The 19,704-nt window shown below is 35.1% G+C and overlaps 1 protein-coding gene across 7 annotated transcripts in view; it reads right to left on the bottom strand.

The window, feature by feature from the left end:
- tead1b (TEA domain family member 1b) overlaps positions 1-19,704 on the bottom strand; it is a 159,991-nt gene that overhangs the window by 31,833 nt on the left and 108,454 nt on the right. For 3 of the 7 annotated variants that reach the window (XM_056462343.1, XM_056462344.1, XM_056462347.1), the window contains exons 4-6: positions 15,776-15,840; positions 7,669-7,731; positions 7,514-7,576 (exon numbers count right to left, since the gene is read on the bottom strand). In XM_056462343.1, coding sequence (XP_056318318.1) covers positions 7,514-7,576; positions 7,669-7,731; positions 15,776-15,840 — 191 coding nt within the window. The remainder of the gene's footprint in view (positions 1-7,513; positions 7,577-7,668; positions 7,732-15,775; positions 15,841-19,704) is intronic. The other 4 variants (XM_056462345.1, XM_056462348.1, XM_056462349.1 and 1 more) reach the window with 2 other exon arrangements.

The following is a 19,704-nucleotide window of genomic DNA, read 5'->3' as shown; positions in this document are numbered from 1 at the left end:
GAGGCATTGAAGATGAATCCAAAGAATCTTGATGAACTCTGGGAGTCCTGCAAGAGCGCTTTCTTTGCCATTCCAAATGACTTTATTAATAAGTTATCTGAGTCATTGCAGTCCTCCCACAATATTAATTCTTTTTTCACTGCACCATGACTTTATATTCTTTACTGTACATTGTTTCTGTTAAGTGACAAGACTTTTGTCTAGGCACAGTCAGACCATACTGTCCTAATTAAATAATTAAAAGTCAAGGCATGGTCGTATTTTATTTGGTAAAATAAGTAAAATGGTAAAATAAGAATAATCTAGAGGCCTTTACCTTTCATTTAAGCCACTTCTGATATCAAATAATTAACTAAAAGTCAAGTTATTATTTGTAGTACCTAAAACTTGGATAGGTGACAAGACTTTTGTCAGTTAGTGTATATTTTCTATCATTTTAATTATTGACATTATTATTTACAATACAGATCAGAGTGAACTATTTTTTATTATTAAAGGGCTGACCCCCCATACAACTGGTTTTGATATCCTTCATGGGGGATCAATCGTTAATTGGAGTGTCATTCCAAACCTTCTTTCATTTTTGGAAAACTAATGAAGATATTTAATTGAAATCGGAGAGCTCCCTCATCCTTCATAGACAGCAAGGTTCATGATTTGTTCAAAGTCCAGAAAACTACCAAAACAGCATCCTCAGAACAGACTACATGTCTTCAGTGGTGCACACAAAGTTATTTTCATAGCTTGATAATGTTCAGATTGAACCACTGAAGGCATATAGTGTGTTTTGAGGATGTGTTCTGGTAGTTTTCTGGACTGTGTACTGAACTGTGTACAGAAAACAAAAATAATGACTTTATTCAACAGTTTCTTCGCCTCAGTGTCAATATAGGGTGCACTTTCATGGAACCATAGTCAAGACCATAGCAGCAAATGGAGGATGGAGCTCTCAGATTTCATCTAAAATATCCTTATTTGTGTTCTGAAGGCAAACAAGGGCCTCAGAGGTTTGGATGAGGGTGAGTAATTAATAATATAATTCTTACATGAGTGGGAACTAACCCTTTAAATTGGATAGTCAGATCACACCAGGAAGGCCATGCTGGTTGAAATGTTTAATGTTAACACGTGTGGCACCCAAAGTATACTAGTGAACAAGCCCTGTTGGACACAGCTGTTCAATGTATACTTTATTTGATTTGCCATTCAATAAATGGACATTAGAAAGATCTAGTCTTTTCTAGTGTTTGCACTTATTATCACCAAATATTATGAACGACAAAAATATCTTTGTACTCTTTTAATCCCCACACAAGTAATCAACTACTGCAGGGCTTCTCAAACGGTCCTGGAGGTCTATCGTCCTGCAGATTTTAACTCCAACTTGCCTCTACACACCTGCAAGGATTTTTCTAGAAAGCCTAGTAAGAGCTTGATTAGCTAGCCCAGGCATGTCTGATTGGCGTTGGAGCTAAAATCTGCAGGACACCGGACCTCGAAGACCGAGACTGAGAACATCTGATCTATTGTTATGTATTAAGACTGACGGAAAAATGAAAAGTTGCTATTTTCTAGGTCGATACAGCTAGGAAGTATACTCTAATTCCAGCGTAATAATCAAAGAACTTTGCTACTGTATCATGGCTGTAGCAGGAACAATGATATTCCATAGTTGCAATGCATGCTTCCTGTGCATGCAGGTTGTCACACTAGTTGGCAGATGCTAGCTGATTTTTTTATAGTAGGAAGAATTTCACCTACAACATGGTACAGCATAAAAGTTAATTGATTATTACATCGTTAATGAGGGTGTAGTTCCTAGACATATCTGCATTGAAAATATAAAGTTTTCATTTTCCATCAGTCGCAGTAATTAGGAGAATTTTCAAAAATGTTTGGGCAAGATGCTAGTGGTCTAATCTGATTCAGTGATTTATGCTAAGCTAAGCTAAAAGTTCCAGACCCGAAGATCGGCTAAACGGATTCAAAAATGCTAAGATTTAACTGTTTAACCCCAGGAGAGTTGTAAAATTTGCCTATTCATTATTATTATTTTAAATGAAGTATTCTATTAACAGCCCAACTTAATTTGCCACTGGCTGGTGAACACTGAAAATGACCTAACCATTCCTAACCAGCAACAAAACACAATATTAATATAAAGCTGGTCTTTTCATCAGGGGTTTTACACAATGATTACATTTTCAATCAAATAAAACAATTTTTCAAGGTCTTCTTAGATATTACTAATTACGAATATGACCAAATTGCAAATTTTTAAATGAATACTCGTGATTTCAGTGATTTTTATCTGCACACGCTGATAGCAAAACTAAGATTAGGGACTCTTGAGGTGACTCTTACTTGAGGTGACTGCACAAATCCCTTGTGTTTTGAACTGTTGTGTTGGTCAACTATAGTCCAGACATATTAACTTTACATTGCACATACTGCGATGTGACTATTGCGGATCTGCAGATTGTGATATTGATATTGAAACGATGTAGCCCTAGTTCCTAGCCATATTAGCCTAGAAAATTCGACTTTTAATAATTTTCCATCAATCATAGTACATGATGTAACTACAGAAGAGTCAAGCTAAATAGAAAAATTATCGAAATAGGTCATTTTTGAGGGAGATGCTAATGGTCTAATCCAATTCAGTGATTTATGCTAAGCTAAGCTAAAAATTCCAGACCCAGAGATCGGTTAAATGGTTTAAAAAATGCTAAGATTCGTCTATTTAACTCTAGGGGAGTTGTAAAATTAGCCTATTTTCAAAAATAGAATATTGAAAATGAATCTAACCAGCAATAAACCACAATATTAATTTAAAGCTGGTCTTTTCATCAAGAGTTTTACACAATGATTACATTTTTTATCAAATAAAACAAATTTTCAAGGTCTTCTTAGATATTACTAAGTACGAATATGACCAAATTGCAAATTTTGAAATGAATACATGTAATATCAGTGATTTCTGAAGCCCCGCTGCACATGCTGATAGTAAAACCAGGATGAAGGACTCAGCTTTAAGGTGACTGCACAAATCCCTAGTGTTTTGAACTGTTGTGTTGGTCAACTATAGTCCAGACATATTAACTTTACATTGCACATACTGGGATGTGACTATTGCGGATCTGCATATTGTGATATCGATGTTGAAACAATATATTGTGTAGCCCTAGTTCCTAGCCATATTAGCCTAGAAAATTCGATTTTTAATAATTTTCCATTAGTCATAGTACATGATGTAACTACAGAAGAGTTAAGCTAAATAGAAAAATTATCGAAATAGGTCATTTTTGAGGGAGATGCTAATGGTCTAATCGGATTTAATGATTTATGCTAAGCTAAGCTAAAAATTCCAGACCCAGAGATCGGCTAAATGGTTTCAAAAATGCTAAGATTCGTCTATTTAACTCTAGGAGAGTTGTAAAATTAGCCTATTTTCAAAAATAGAATACTGAAAACAAACCTAACCAGCAATCAAACACAATATTAATATAAAGCTGGTCTTTTCATCAGGAGTTTTACACAATGATTACATTTTTTATCGAATAAAACAGTTTTTCAAGGTCTTCTTAGATATTACTAATTACGAATTTGACCAAATTGCGAATTTTGAAATGAATACATGTAATATCAGTGATTTTGGAAGTCCCGCTGCACGTGCTAATAGCAAAACCAAGATGAGGGACTCAGTGTGAGCGCTGGTCAAGCAGATGAACTGCAGAAAGCATCTTTGGGGAAGATTTATAGCTGATAATATGGCAGTTTGAGATCACTGTGGCTAGGGTTTCATTACAGACCAGCTCAAAGAGTGGCACCATAATGACAGTCATTTCAGTCAACATGTCTCAGATAAGAGCACACTGGGCAGGTTTACTATAATGCTACGCTGCAAATGGCAGGAGGGAGCTCAAATTCTTCCCCGCTCCTGATTTCTAATTTGCTTTAGATGAGAGTAGACAGAGACCCATACAAAAGCTGGCTGTTTTTACTCAGGCAGCCGCCAGTGTCCCTGAAAGACCAGCCATTCATGGCGGAAATGCACACAGACGCTCCACTAGGCGCGCACACACACACACACATAACACACACGCATGCACTCGCACACAAATTGGGGAGTCATTAATCTGAGTAAACTGGGAACTGTGAAAAAAAAGTGTGCTGGTCAAAAGGAGTTAGTCATCACCTCACAAAAAAGAAAGAGAAAGAAACAGAGAAGTCAGACCAACCTCAAGGTCTTTTCAGTAAACACAGACATTAGGAAACGACCCTTGCAGATGTATCTTAAATGACAGGTCAATTTATTATCAGATTATCCCTTCCACAAAAGGCCCCCTTTTTTTGTAAGCCGCAGCCTTTGTGGATGAGATGCATTTGATGTAAGGTGATTATATGCAGCACACTTTGCTGTTTACATGGCTGAATCACACAGGGGAGGACGTTTGGAAATGGTGGGAGAGAATGGGGGGGGGGGGCGGGGGTGATTTCAGTAGTTTCATTAATGCAGCATGAGGAAAGCGTTTGACGGCCAGTGGGTTATTGAAAAAAGCCAAGAAAAAGAGCGAGAGGAGAGGCGAACGCCACAGAAAAAGCACCTAATGGGCCTCTTTGGGCTAGACTTCTTGTGCAGAGCGTTTGGGAAGAACAGATGACCTCATTAAACTCCAGGAGAGATAAAGGCAATGCGCTGCTGCTGCTTTTACTCGAGACTGTGCTCGTCGTGTGGCCGCTCGTGTTGTTTAAGCGGTGAACTCTGACCTCCAGCTCTCAGCCACTCTCACAAGCTGAAGCCACACTTCATATACAACATATACATGCAAAAAAAACAGACATGCATATGACCAGCGTAGTGCAGTGACCTTTCGAGGTTGTTGTTGTTTTTTCTCTCATCCTTATTTAAATAGCAAAGGCAACTATTAGCAGTTCAAAAGCTAACGTGTAAACAATGTGACCGCAAAACATTTTCTGTGCATCCTACACTCAAAACAAGGTATTTGATGTTTGTTCAAAATACTTATTTAAAATCCGCTGAAACAACACAACTCTTGAGTTCTTTGGGAACAACTTAATTATTTTTTTATGTTCGATCTACTTAAATTTGTAAAAACTAATAAGTTAACTTGATTTCTTCAGGTTGACCCAACACTAGGCTTGGGCGGTAATATGGTATACCGCGGGATCTAAAAATAGAAATGGTGCCAGTTTCAATACCGTTATACCGTCATAAAAACAATGCACTTAAATAGCAGACAAGTATTAAATATTAAATATTATTTATTTAATGCCTAAAAATGTGTATGCATGATTGTCATCATGGGACAGTGTGGAGGAGAGAGAGAAGGGAGACGTAATAAATAAGAACTAGAGGTCTGCATTCCCGCTGCTGTACCGCGGGAGTCTGTGTAAATGAGAGAGAGCGCCCCGCGCCGATCTCTAATACGAACAAGACAAACAGGTGACCGCGAACCTAAGGTCGCATATATGGTATTCAGTTTCTGAATGGTTTATGCACAAGCCAACAGTTTGGTGACGCTGTCTGAGCCTTACATCATAATTTTTTTATTATGCACGGTAATACCGGATACAGAGGTAAAATAGGGAGGAGGTTTGATAGTATGAAACTTTGGATACCGCCCAAGTCTACCCAACACAAACTGATTGTGTGGAACCCAGCATTTGTTTTTTTACAGTGTACACCAGGGGTTCTCAAACTCTGTCCTGGAGGTCCGGTGTCCTGCAGATTTTAGCTCTAACACTGAAAAAAATTATTCAAAGATGATTCCTTGGATTTACTAAATTATTTTACGTTAAGTGGTTGTAAACAATTTATTTGGGCTGAATTTAAACAAATAAATTAAGTTGAACATTATTAAATTGAATTTGTTTGTTTAAATTCAACACAAATAAATTGTTTGCAACAGTTTTGCAGACAACATTCATTTTCAGTGAACTTGCCTCAACACACCTGCAAGGATGTTCCTAGAAAGTCTAGTAAGAGGTTGATTATCAAGTCCAGGTGTGTCTGATTGGGGTTTGGAGCTAAAATCTGCAGGACATCGGACCTCCAGGACTGAGATTGAGAACCCCTGGTGTACACTATAAAAAATGCAGGGTTCCGCACAATTCATTCATGTTGTCCCAACACAAAATGATTAAGTTAACTTTATTTTAATTTAAGTGAATTGAACAAACAATTAAGTTGTCCCAAACAAATCTTAACAATTGTATTGTTTCTGCTCATTTTAAATAAGTAGTTTGAACAAGCAGCAAAACCATTTTTTTTGCATCAGAGTGTAGAACTGACTCAACCAGTGGCGCTAGAATGAGAGTGGGACTATTTATTGACCTGTCCAATGGCAGGCAGCAAGACTGTTAACCATAACATCATTTTTACTTATTATTATTTATTTATCTCTTGAAACAGCACAGATGTTATCCAGCATATGTTTTAAGCAGCGGATATCCTGCCAGCCGCAACCCATCACTGGGAAACATCCATACACACTCATTCACACACACACACACACACACACACACACACACACACACACACACACACACACACACACACACACACACACACACACACACACACACACACTACGGTCAATATAGCTTACCCAATTAACCTATACCGCATGTCTTTAGACTTGTGAGGGAAACCGGAGCACCCAGAGGAAACCCACGCAAACACGGGAAGAACATACAAACTCCACACAAAAATGCCAACTTGCCAGGTTGAGGCTCGAACCAGCGACCTTCTTGCTGTAAGCCGACAGTGCTAACCACTGTGCCACCGTGCACATTTTATTCACGATTATTTTATTATTTACAAAGATAAAATGATCACTTGAGTTATTTAATACAAACCAGATTTGAACCTAAAGGTTTAGTGTGTGATTCATCCCAAAATGACATGAAATATTATTCATGTAGTCACTTAACACTGACCATGAGTTCATTTACAAATAAATTGTTTTATAAAACATATGTACGCCACATAGATGGAACATAAGGGCTTTAGTTTTAAAAAATAAAGCCTCCAAAATTACAGGGACAGAAAACTGGGATTTAAAACCCCTCAGTTTCAAGTCGTTGAGTGGCAAAATAATGTTGCATTACGGAACAAACTTAATAGTTGCCTTTGCTCTCCAGACCTATTGAATTTCACATCCATATTAATCCCCAAAAACCTATATGCTTGTTTCCAGGTTTGCGGCTTGTGCCGAGAGTTACTGCACTCTATATTTAACCAGGAGTCACCACAGAACCTATAGACTCAGAGCAGCACATGCACTTAGCGGTCAATGAGACAAAACGGCCAGTAAAACAGTCAAGAAAGTAGAATGACGGGGGTGAGGCGTTCAATTATGTATGCTAAACAAGCCGTTGCATGCAAGGGATCTAGGTTACAGGAATTAGAGCGACAAGGCATTAGGCAGGAAACAGGAAGTGAGACATGGCATGGCAACCACAAGCCCGAAAGCAGAAAAGCGCATACCTTTAGCTTGGAATGTAATTCACGAGATTTCCTTCTGGCAAGAACCTGAATGTGACTAGACACCTGCGGGGTAGGGGAGGGGAGGGAAGACAAAGGAACAGCCTGTAACCATGGCGATGAAAAGCCCCCCTGCAACTGGGCAGAGCCAGACGTACCTTGATGGCAGCTTGGATTTCTCGAACTTTCTTTCTTGCTAAGACCTGTATGTGACTAGACACCTCCGATTTTCAAAAGCAAACAAGAAAAGAAAGCGACACACACACAAAAAAATTACAGACAATTTCCACAGATGCAAAACATTGTTAGGAGTAGGGATGCAGCGATTAAACAACATCACTTTCAATTTCGACATGGTTAATGAATCATAAAGGCCCCGCAACAGTGTGTTTTTGTTGTGTGGAATGAAACTATTGAATAGTTATTCCAGCGGTGCGACAGCTTCAAGTTTAAACTTTTAAAGAGACATGAAAGCTGTTATCAGCAGCGCATCAACTTTTTTGGTTCGGTTCTCAAAGGATATGTTGAAATATTGCTCTGTATTGTTTATAGCAGTGTTTCCCAACCCTGTTCCTGAAGGCACACCAACAGTCCACATTTTCAACCTCTCCCTAATCAAACACACCTGAATCAACTTATCATAACATCAGAAGAGACTACAAAACCTGAAGTTAATGGGTCAGATAACGGAGACATCCAAAATATGTACTGTTGGTGTCCCTCCAGGAACAGGGTTGGGAAACACTGGTTTATAGCACAGCTATCTTGTCATGTTCATATACAATCAAGCCTGAAATTATTCATATCGCTGGCAAACGCTGACTTTAAGTAACTTTTATTCAACCAGCAAGTTTTTTTGACCTGAAATGACACAGGCTTCTCCAAAAAGATAATATGACGATGTACAAGGGACATCGTTGTGGAGAAAAATGTTTCAGTTTATTCATGACAATTTGCATTAGTATAATAGTATTATTTATTATATGCATATGTATATTTGTATAAATAAAAACAAGTTTAGATTTGTCGGGTCCACCTGTCGGGTTTTGCATCACCATATGGGGCATAAGAATAGGACGTGTGCTTGGATATAACTCAGCTTTCTGACCACACTTCATTATTATTGTTCATTTATTCGTTTGCTGGAAATTAGAACTGAATTTAGAAATAGTTTTGAAACATATCTCTGCGTTTAACAAACTAAATTAAATATGTAGGCTAATGGATGTCTTCAGTGGAGTGAGTTTCCACCGTTTCCTTCTCCACGAAAGTAAAGTAAAAAGTAAAAGTAAAGTAAAGAGGCTGAATGGAGGAGGTTTGTTCTTTATCCTCACGCTACAGATAGTCTATTTAACTCTTTTTTTTTCTCGCTAGTGAAGCGTTCAGTTTTACCTCTTACAAAGTCTGCCATGTAAATAGCAAATGTGCCATGGCGCAACGCAACTGACTCTTAAAGGGAATAGGAGATAAGACTCTGATTGGTTTAATGCAAGTTATGCTTAAAACACACCCATAACTCATTAAGAGAATGAGCATAACCCTGTTAGACCGTGTACAGAGCGTCTTTTTCCATCCTTATATAAATAGTAAAAGTGAATTCGGACACACCCTTAATACTTTTTTGCCATGTGCTTTAGACTTGGAGCCTAGATTGTTAAAATAGAGCCCTAAGTCATAATTTGCCAGGGGTATAAATAGTTTTGGGCTTGACTATATAGATGCCTATTTTTACCAATGAACATCCATTTTAAATATGTTATTTATATATTGCCGTATCTCAGTTTTCTATATAATTTCTATATTCTATTTACTGTGTGATCGGTTGCTGCTTTGAGTTTTGGTTCGATTGCCTGGCTCGCAATTTTGTACTTTGGACTGTGAATACATTTCAAAAGAGTAGTTTCGTTTTCAGCATTTGTTGTTTGTTCAAACTACTTATTTAAAATGAGCTGAATCAAGACAAGTACTGATTTTTTTGGAACAACAGTTGTTTTATGTTCAATCCACTTAAATTTTAAAAAATAATAATAAGTTAACTTAATTTCTTCAAGTTGTCGCAGCACAAATCGATTGTGTGTTTTTTTTACAGAGTAAGTCTAATATCGTGTATGAAATATAAAAGTTCACTTGAATGAGAAGTGTATAGACCACTTCAATGTGCTCATGTCATTGGCCCATGAACATTTCCTGCTTGTTTTCAAACTATTTCATAACTGTAACAAAAGGCAATTCAATCATACCCTAATGTTAAAACAGCCATCATAACATTATTTACCAAGATGTGTCTGTTTTTGAATTCTTGGAAGTTATAGAAATTAAAAATGTAAAACAGGAAATACGTTGGGACCATTGTTTTTGTTTACGTCCCCCAAAAGATCTATAGTTTTCTGCTCAAGTTATGCATTAATGAGACATATATAAATAATGCTCTAATGTATATGGAACAATGTTGTAATATCGTTGATCAAAAAGCCTTTTAAACAGCGGTTAAACAGCCTTTGACCACTTTTGTTTTCTTTATGTAGATACTGAATCCTGAATAGACAAAGACAATTTATTATTTTGATTACTCATTTAACGTTAAATACATTTACGTATGTTTAAGTCAAAAACATTTCATTCAAAAGAGAGCAATTGACCTTTTTTTTTTAGGTTTTTATTATTATTTTGTGCTATTTTTACCTTATTCTGCAATGCGGAAGTGCACTCGTTTTTGTGATTGCTGAACTTCTGATTCAGTTGCCGACGAGAGAAATGTCTATGAACATTAAACATCAGAAAACGCTCAAACTACTTGCTCTACAAACAAGTGTGTTCATGACTTCCACATAAAAAGTTGAATAATATAACAAAATATCTGTTTGCAACATCAAGAAGCTTAGCTATCTGTTTTTAACGTCTAAAAATCAATGGAAGATTCAATGGGACATTTTCCACTTTTATTTCATTCCAAAGACAGCTCTTTTTTTGGTTTTTATTATTATTTTGTGCTATTTTAACCTTGTTCTTCAATGCAGAAGTGCACTCGTTTATGCGATTGCTTTAGAACTACTGATTCAGTAGCCAATGGGAGACAAAACTTGTAATAACAAATGGCAGAACACAGTCAAACTACTTGCTCTACAATCAAGTGTGTTCATGATGTCAACATAAAAATATAATAAGAAAATATCAGTTTGCGACATTAAGAAGATCAACAATCTGTTTTTAACATCTAAAAAGTTAATGGAAGCAAATGAGACTGGAAGTCTGGAGCCAAAAAGACTCCAATGCTTGTGCCCGCTCATACGTGAAGAATAAGGTCAATACTGTGGTAACTGAGCAGCAATAAATAACACTTTAAAATATAACAACATTTTACAATAAGGTTGTATTAGTTAAAGTTAGTTAATGTGTTTACTATCATGAACAAGCAACTGAAAATATGTTAATTACAGTATTTATTCATGTTTGTTAAGGTTAGTTCATGAAAATACAGCTAATCATTGTTAGTTTATGTTAACTCACAGTGCACTCTTGCAAATCAATGTTGAACTATGATTAATAAAACCTTTAGGAGTATTGTTCATTTTTAGTTCATGTTAGTAAATACGTTAATGTAGTAAATATGTTAGTATATACAGTAATGAAACCTTATTGTAAAGTGTGACTGAAGTTTTTGTGCGATTTTATAAATTAACAGTGTTGTGAAATTGACAAATCTACAATAATGATGATTATTCCTCAGACTATAGCAACAAAATCTATAATCGTTGCATCCCTAGTTTGGAGAAGGGAAGCTTGGCCAAGCCCAGCGCGGCGGCCCGCTCACCTCCTCACCTAAGTGAGCTGATTAAGGAGGACGCAGGCTTCTTAAGCACATTACGAGCACGCAGATGTGATCTTCTGTGTGCTGAATGAGAATGGCCACGTCTAGTATTCTTCGGGGAGGGGACGAGAGAGCGGCTGCTTGGGCCCCGGGGCCCTTTAACCGCCGCTCTGCATATTCCGCCAAGTCAGAGTTGTGTGTTTGTGAATTATGTCCTAATGGAGTATTAATAGTGATGTGAGGTGGGAGGTTGTGTGATGTTGTAATGAGGCTTTGCGTGGAGAGCGTTCCTCGTCTTAATCAGGCCAATCACAGCACAAGTGGCTGTTGAGCGAGGGGGCTTGGTGTGTTAATGAGGTCGGCGGTCTCCAGAGGCCCGCCGCGCTCAACTCTCCAGCCCCAACCAAAGTCACATTTACACATATCTCAGCAGCACAAGTGGGTCCTTTGACCTTTCCAAATTAATTACATCAATCACTTCAATGGTTCTAGCTTAGCCAAATGAAATTACGACAGGATTGTTGTGATGTTTTAGCACTTTGGGTCGATTTATGGGCTTTGCAGGGAGTTTGAAAGGTATCGGCTGCATAATTTATAACCAACCCAGGCTTATTATTGATACATACCCCTGTATACATTTCTGGAGATCGCGAAATACGTCTGAGGAGCTACGTTATTTTGCAGTTTTTGTTTTTTGCGAATCCACCACCGAGGCCACTGTGTATGCTTTTACAAATCTCAAATTTCTTTCACGAGTGTCATTCACGCTTGCTGTTCTCACGTAAATCCACCAGAGGCTGCTGTTGACTGACTGACTGACTGACTGACTGACTAACTGATACATCTCCCACTCCCTTCCCTAAACCCAGCCGATAGTGCTTTCAAAAGCACTACAGAAAAAGAAAAGCCCTCATTGCAGCCTGATTTGTACCACTTTTCCAGATCTTACCAGGTTCTCACCCTCTTATTTACTTGTTTATTTTATTTTTTGCCTTTTGTTTTTGTTCCACCTGCTTTCTGGAACTGTTCTTCACTGGACACCCTGTCGTCGATGTGACCTCTTTTCTGCATCTCAAGTCTGCCGACGTACGTGGTGAGCTACTGGGCAAACTGGTAACAGTGGGAAAGCGGTCCACACGGAGATAAGAGGTCAACTGGTAGCATGAAAAGAAACCCATAACGTTCATTTTAAAGATGAAATGCAGCCATACGTACCTCTGGCTAAATAATTTCGCGCTCTCCAGAACTGTACACAAGGGTACGTTTTTACAATGAGCCTGTCTTGTTTATAATATTGTCTGCATGTGATTATGTCTTTATTTAAACATTTTTAGATGGCTAGTAATTTATTTAAAGGAATAGTTTCCCCAAAATATGAAAGTTCTGTCGCCATGTCTCATCCTTGACTTGTTCCAAACTTGTTCTAATGAATGCAAAAGGATTATGACTGAGATTAATAAATAAATAATTTCTCATTGTTTACTAATCTTAACGAATGAAACCTCTTATTGTAAACCGTAAAGTGATATCAGACTGCTAAATGCAATAACTGACCTGCCTTAAAATGTGATCACTGACATAAATCATTACAAGTAATTCATTGCGAACACTCATGGTTAGTTTTTTAGTGCACCCCAGATAACATATATTCCAGTAAATTCACATATTTGCAGTTTAAAACAATAGGACGTCTTGTATTATGTTGGCTGTCAGCTGTTGTAAATCTCTCAGATAAGAGCTTTGCGTGTAAACACAGCTCACTGAAGTGTTACAGCTGCACCAACACTTACAGATCAACATGACGAATGACAGTACAGTCAAATGGAGAAAACAGATTGAAGCAGACAGTTCGGGTCTAAGCAGATCATTAGTGTAAAAACATTGTGATGTAACTTTTTTGTTTGTGTAAAGCCTTTTAAATAGTGGTGCTTTGTGTTTGCTAATGCGCGAGGGAGTGTGTTTATGCAAGATACGCTCATTCTGAAAGCATAGCCCTATATAAGTTTCTGGAAGAAGCCAGAAGTATGCATGGTTGCATTTCGTCTTTAAAACGAATTCTAGGGGTGGTATGATGGCGTTCCTTTTCACGCTTAACAGCTGACCACTTACCTCCATATGGACGGCTTTCTTGCTTACCAGTTTTCGCAAGAAACTCGCCATGTACATCAGTGGACTTTAGACGCGAAGAGGAGTTGACTACAAAAACAGGGTTTAAGTCTGGCGAAGAACGGTTCCAGAAAGCGGGTAAGACAGAAACCAAAAAATTAAATTAAAAGTAAATGACAGGGTGAGAATGTGGTAAAATCCGAAAGCGAGGGCTTTTCTTTTTCAGGATTGCTGTGCTTTTGAAAACACTAGTGGTTGGGTTTAGGGAAAGAGGAGGGTGGGTCAGGCAATAGGTCTGTCAGTCAAACAGTGGCCTTTGGTGGATTTACGTGAGAAGAGCAGGCTCAAATGGCAATCGCGAAAGAAATTTGAGATCTCAAAAAGCATACACAGCTTCCTCTGGTGGATTTGTGAAAACAAAAACTGCAAAAAGAACGCATTTGCTGGGAGGTATTTGGCGCTCTCTAGAAATGTATATAGGGGCACGTAATCAGAATGAGCCTGGGTTGGTTTTGTGTGTTTTGGCCATCGTGTGCTCTCATACAGCTGAATGAAACATCTGCCGGCTGAGCTCAGTGTTTGGGGTCCGTCACATTAGCGTTCCTGCACCCAGCCTGAACATGCTGCAAAGCTCCATGCTCCTGCATGAGCGCCTATGTGTGTGTGTGTGTGTGTGTGTGTGTGTGTGTATGTGTGTGGGAGCAGGGGTGGATGATGTAACAATAAATGAAGAAATATGGCACACTAAATTGTGTTTCAATAACCTCAAGTGACTAAATTTTGAATTATAAAAGAAGAATTATGAAGAAGAATTATAAAGACAAATATCTGCACCAACAGTTGTGTCTCAAATGTCCTACTTGTTAAAATTCACGGCACAAGTGCACATTTTTTTAAAAATGTTTTGCTAAACAATTATCTATTTATAAAACAGTTACATTTTCAAGTATATTTCCTTTATAGATTTTTATTAAGCAACAAAGCAATGATTAATTTATTGTCTGAAAATCATAAACACATTTTCTTTTTAATAAAATTATATATTTTCATTTCTGTTCTATCTGAAATAATACAGAATCTTTCAATCGTGTGTGGATTTAAATTGTGCATTGTATTTATTTAGATATAAATTTGTTAACTCGTTAATTTATAGGGTTGATTACAAGGGAGTGTAAGAATAAATAATTTGCACCCTGAATGCCAAATAGGCATATTTAAATACAGGATTATTGTGTAATTTGTAGATTTAGCAATTTTATGTAACACAAATAAATTATACATATTAACAAAAGAAAACTATTGTTTAATAAAAATAAAAAGGCACTTTTAATTGTTTAATAAAAAAAGTGATTCTGAGAAGATCAATTAAGAAATTAATAGCAATTTAGTTCAATAATATTAATAATAATAATAATAATAATAATAAGTTCATTAAGTAATAGTTCATTAATTAGTTAAGTTCATTAAATAATAATAATAATAATAATAATAATAATAATAATAATAATAATAATAATAATAATAATAATAATAATAATAATAATAATAATAATAATAATAATAATAAATAACAACAATAATAATAATAATAATAATAATAATTTGACACTCGACAAGTTGGTGAAGTTCAATAATTATTATTTAATAATAATAATAATAATAATAATAATAATAATAATAATAATTTGACACTCGACAAGTTGGTGAAGTTTAATAATTAATATTTAATAATAATAATAATGATGATAATAATAATAATAATAATAATAATGACAATAATACTAGTAATAGTAATAGTAGTAATGATAATAACTAGCCAAGTTGCTTAAAATAATTATTTCATTATTTATTATTATTTTTTATAATAATAATAATAATAATAATAATAATAATAATAATAATAATAATAATAATAATAATGTAACACTCAACAAGTTGGCTAAATTAATTAATTAATTATTTAATAATAATAATAACAGCAATAATGCAGCAACAGCAATTTATCGTTAACACTCGACAATTTGTTTCAATTTATTAATTATATATAAATTAATGATATATATGTTTGTCTTAAAATTGACAAAATGTATTTACATCAATCTAAATAATCTATATTTCTACCTGATAATACTATTTAATCAAATTTATGTGTATATGTTTACGTATGTGAACTGTATAATATAGTACATTATACATCGCCCACCCCTACATGTGAGAATGTCTTTTTTTTCTGCTGTATAATTGTGTGAGCTTTAATATTTTTCCTGCGAAAGCTCTGATAGCAGGCGCATTCAACAGTATGGGCTTTTCCCTGTTTAGTGGCGTGCATGCAAGACAGCGGATTCTCTTACCTGCTTCCGTGTCCTTGTCTTCCCGGTTCTGAGTTTAATGTATCGGGCAATCAGCTCGTTTCGACCTGAAGGAAGACAAAAGATGAGAAGTGTTAATGTAAATACTGCGCACAATTCAATCGGGACTGTTTTGACTATAGAAGAAGATAAATTATAATATATATATATATATATATATATATATATATATATATATATATATATATATATATATATATATATAAATCTTACTTCATGGTCATGTGTTAAATACAAAATTGCAGACGATATAAAAGATTTCTTAAAAATAATAAGCAAAAATACTGATATTTTATATAATGCTATTTTGATATTTTAGCACGGATGTATACCTGACTGGTGAGCCGTCTGACAAAAAGTGCACTTCTGAATCAAATCAGTAGGATTCCCTTCTAGATCTTTCACTTACTTCGAAGACACTACTGACTACGCTTACATGGACATCTGTAATCTAGTTATTTGACTTAATAGACAATAATATAATTAAGGTGTTTATGTGAAGTGATTTCATGTAAGAGTTTCATGTAATTTTGGGTGGCTTTAACTGCAGTTCAGCAGTTTCACATTCACTCATGAACATTTTCATTCATGCCCCCATGACAAACTGGGGTATTAAACGCAAATAAGGTGTAAGGACTGGTGAGAGTGTTATGGAATTTAATAACGCACGTCAAATGGAAAGAAAAAACTTCTGCATTTTGCGATGTGTGTGTGTGTGTGTGTGGTCCTTTACTGACAGCCGCATGTGTGGATCTTGTCGGAAATATGGCGAAAAGTCCTACTTGACGGTAATAGTTTGATCGTCGTGTTTACTTCAATAATGCCACTAATATATGCATACTCCACATGTCTTAATTCCATTTCTGTTTAGTTCAGTTATGACTTTAGTTGGATTAAGGTCATCAAAAATCGTTGTTTCAAGCTTCAAAATTCATGTTTAACTGAATAAACAGTTAGTAAACACAAGTACATCTTAATGAACATATTTATTTTTATCACCAATAATCATAGTAGAACAGTTTCTCAAGCAGTTTGTGATGCATTTTGGAAACAGGAGATGAGCCCCTGGTCTCATGATAACTTAAACTTTCAAGAAGCTTCATGTTTTAAATGAATAATAAAAGTCACTTCAATAATAACATAGAATTATGACTATAATACAAAACCGAAACACTATAGCACAACAAATATATACAATTGTTTTGAATGTATTTTCAATTACACTAATCAAAGTGTAAATGCGTGGCGTTGAGTTTATATGCATGAGCCAAAATTTTCAACAGCTTCGATTGTTCCAGCGTGTCGGCAACAAGTAACAATCTTTACTCCTGTGAATGAACAAACACAGCTAATTTAAATGAAAACTTGGCCGGGCCGGCTATTACCATGAAAATAGCCCGACAGCACTACAGCCTTTCAATTTAATCTAATTTAATCCCAATTTCTTCAAAGCCTCACGCTATGAAAAGAAACAGATCCAGACATTCATATGGTTACAGCACGCAGTGGCAGAGGAAACATATTCATTTAACACACTACTGTTCTCGCTAAATAATAATTAAAGCATGGTTTTGTAGTGATCTCCAATTAATGGCAGCTCTACACATTCTTGCGCCCTCGGCACTGCTCTAATTACTGATGCAAGGCACAATGACCCCTGCTTAGCCTTTTCATATGTTAATAACATACCGCCACCCCAAAACTATTACGCAAATTATAGGTAAGGAGCCACTCTAATTATGTGTCCAGCTGTAGCCAACGGTTGCCATAGAACCCTCTTTTTTTTAAAAATCAGGGCTGTGTAATAAAACTAGCTATTTAAACAGGCGAGCGCACAATTGATGAAGCGACAATTTATTGGGTGTCCAACCAATTTGCTTTGGAACAACATTAAATGGTATTTACTTCTAAATATAATTTGCATAAAAGTAAACAAAATGCTGAATAGAAACACAGGAAGTTGTTTGTTTTGCAAAAATACAAATTTGTACATAATTATGTCCTAGCAACATTCAATAAACCTTCAAAACATAAGAAACTTGTCATGTTTGACTTTGGAGTAAAAAAACACACACTGAAGTTTGTTAACATATACATATACACACACACACACACACATATACACATATACACACATATATATATATATATATATATATATATATATATATATATATATATATATATATATATATATATATATACACACATATATATATATATATATATATATATATATATATATATATATATAGTTTCAGTTTCCTTTATTTTGTCATTCAAAACATCACAATAAAATTGTAATGCAGAACGAAATTACGTTGCAACAGACCCAACAAGAACATAAAAAACATCACTATACAAACATTATAAAATCCTAACATGATAGACAAGCTTTATAATTTTATAAAAATATAGTTATAAAAGATATAACCTGATTTAAAAAGAAATCTCAGTAGAGAGTAACCTAATACTAAAATACCTATTTCACCATTTGTTATAATAATTATAATATTAATAATTTATGCTAGTTTAACGATTTATTGATTTATTATTTTACACTAGCTATCAATAGTGTTTAAGAATTGGTCTTATTCAAAAGTCTTATAATGACAGGATAAAAACTATCACGAAACCGCACTGATATATATATATATATATATATATATATATATATATATATATATATATATATATATATATATATATATATATATATATATATATATATATATTAGGGATGCACCAAAATGAAAATTGTTGGCCGAAACAAAAAAAGAGCAAACCAAGGCGGAAAACTGAAACACGGTAATAAATGACTGAAATTATAATTAATAATAATAACGGACTGAAAGAAGAAATTAATTACAAATTATAAAAAGATTTATTTAGCACATTGCAACAATGGGTTATCACTTGGATGGAGACTTAATACAGTAAAAAGTAGCAACTTATTTTACCCAATGAATGCATCAGTAACATCCACTGATTTTTATCAGTGAAAATGCAACAAATATTTGTTAGGGCCCAAACTACAAAGCCAAATAAATTTAAAAAAATAGTATCAGTTTTGCTTAAGTTGCACAGTATTTTGATTATGTATAAATATCTGTATCATTATATTGTAGGGCTGCACGATTTAAAGAAATAATCTAACTGGGATTATCTAACTTATCTGATCAAAATTGCGATTTTCGATTTAAAGTGGGATTTAGTAGAATTTAATAAAAGAGCTGCAGGTTTGATGTGGTGGTGTTAATATCGACAAAGAAAGACCAAGCATTAGCACAAAGTATGCTACACTATGCAACTATTTAAAACCTTTTTTCCAAAAAGTTGTCAGCTGTCATGACAAATTAAGAAAATAATTACAGTATTTTAAATTCAGTTAAATGAATTATATCTAAAATCTCATATATAGATATATAAAACCTTTACTTTTAGATTGTGTTACATCTTTCATTTTGATTTCATGACATTCACAGTGCATTGACAATGCTTTCCATACACAATTTTAGATTTTACTTCACAGCACAATAATTCTTGTATTAAAGTGTAATATCAGGGATGCACCAAAATTTCGCCCTATAAAAATGATCACATTACTGGCAAAAAGTGAAAAATGTATGAAAATGTGAGCTGAAAAAAATGTTGTGTCATACTAGAAAAGTGCTGCGTCGCCACATGAAACCCATTCATTTCAATGGCTTGCATCAAAAAACGGATGCTTTCCCTGACCAAAGCGCAAGAGCAACGGTGCACACCATCGACACTGTGGTAAGTGTTCAAAATAGCTTGATCTGTGGATAATCCGCTCATGTTCCCGAATACATAAACCCCGTATGTTCACCATAAAAGCATAAAAGCATGTTTTTTTTAATGTGTAATATCAGGGATGCACTGACAAAATT

Source organism: Danio aesculapii, chromosome 7 (assembly GCF_903798145.1).
Source record: "Danio aesculapii chromosome 7, fDanAes4.1, whole genome shotgun sequence".
Taxonomy (NCBI): Eukaryota; Metazoa; Chordata; class Actinopteri; order Cypriniformes; family Danionidae; genus Danio; species Danio aesculapii.
This window is presented reverse-complemented; position numbering and strand designations above follow the sequence as displayed.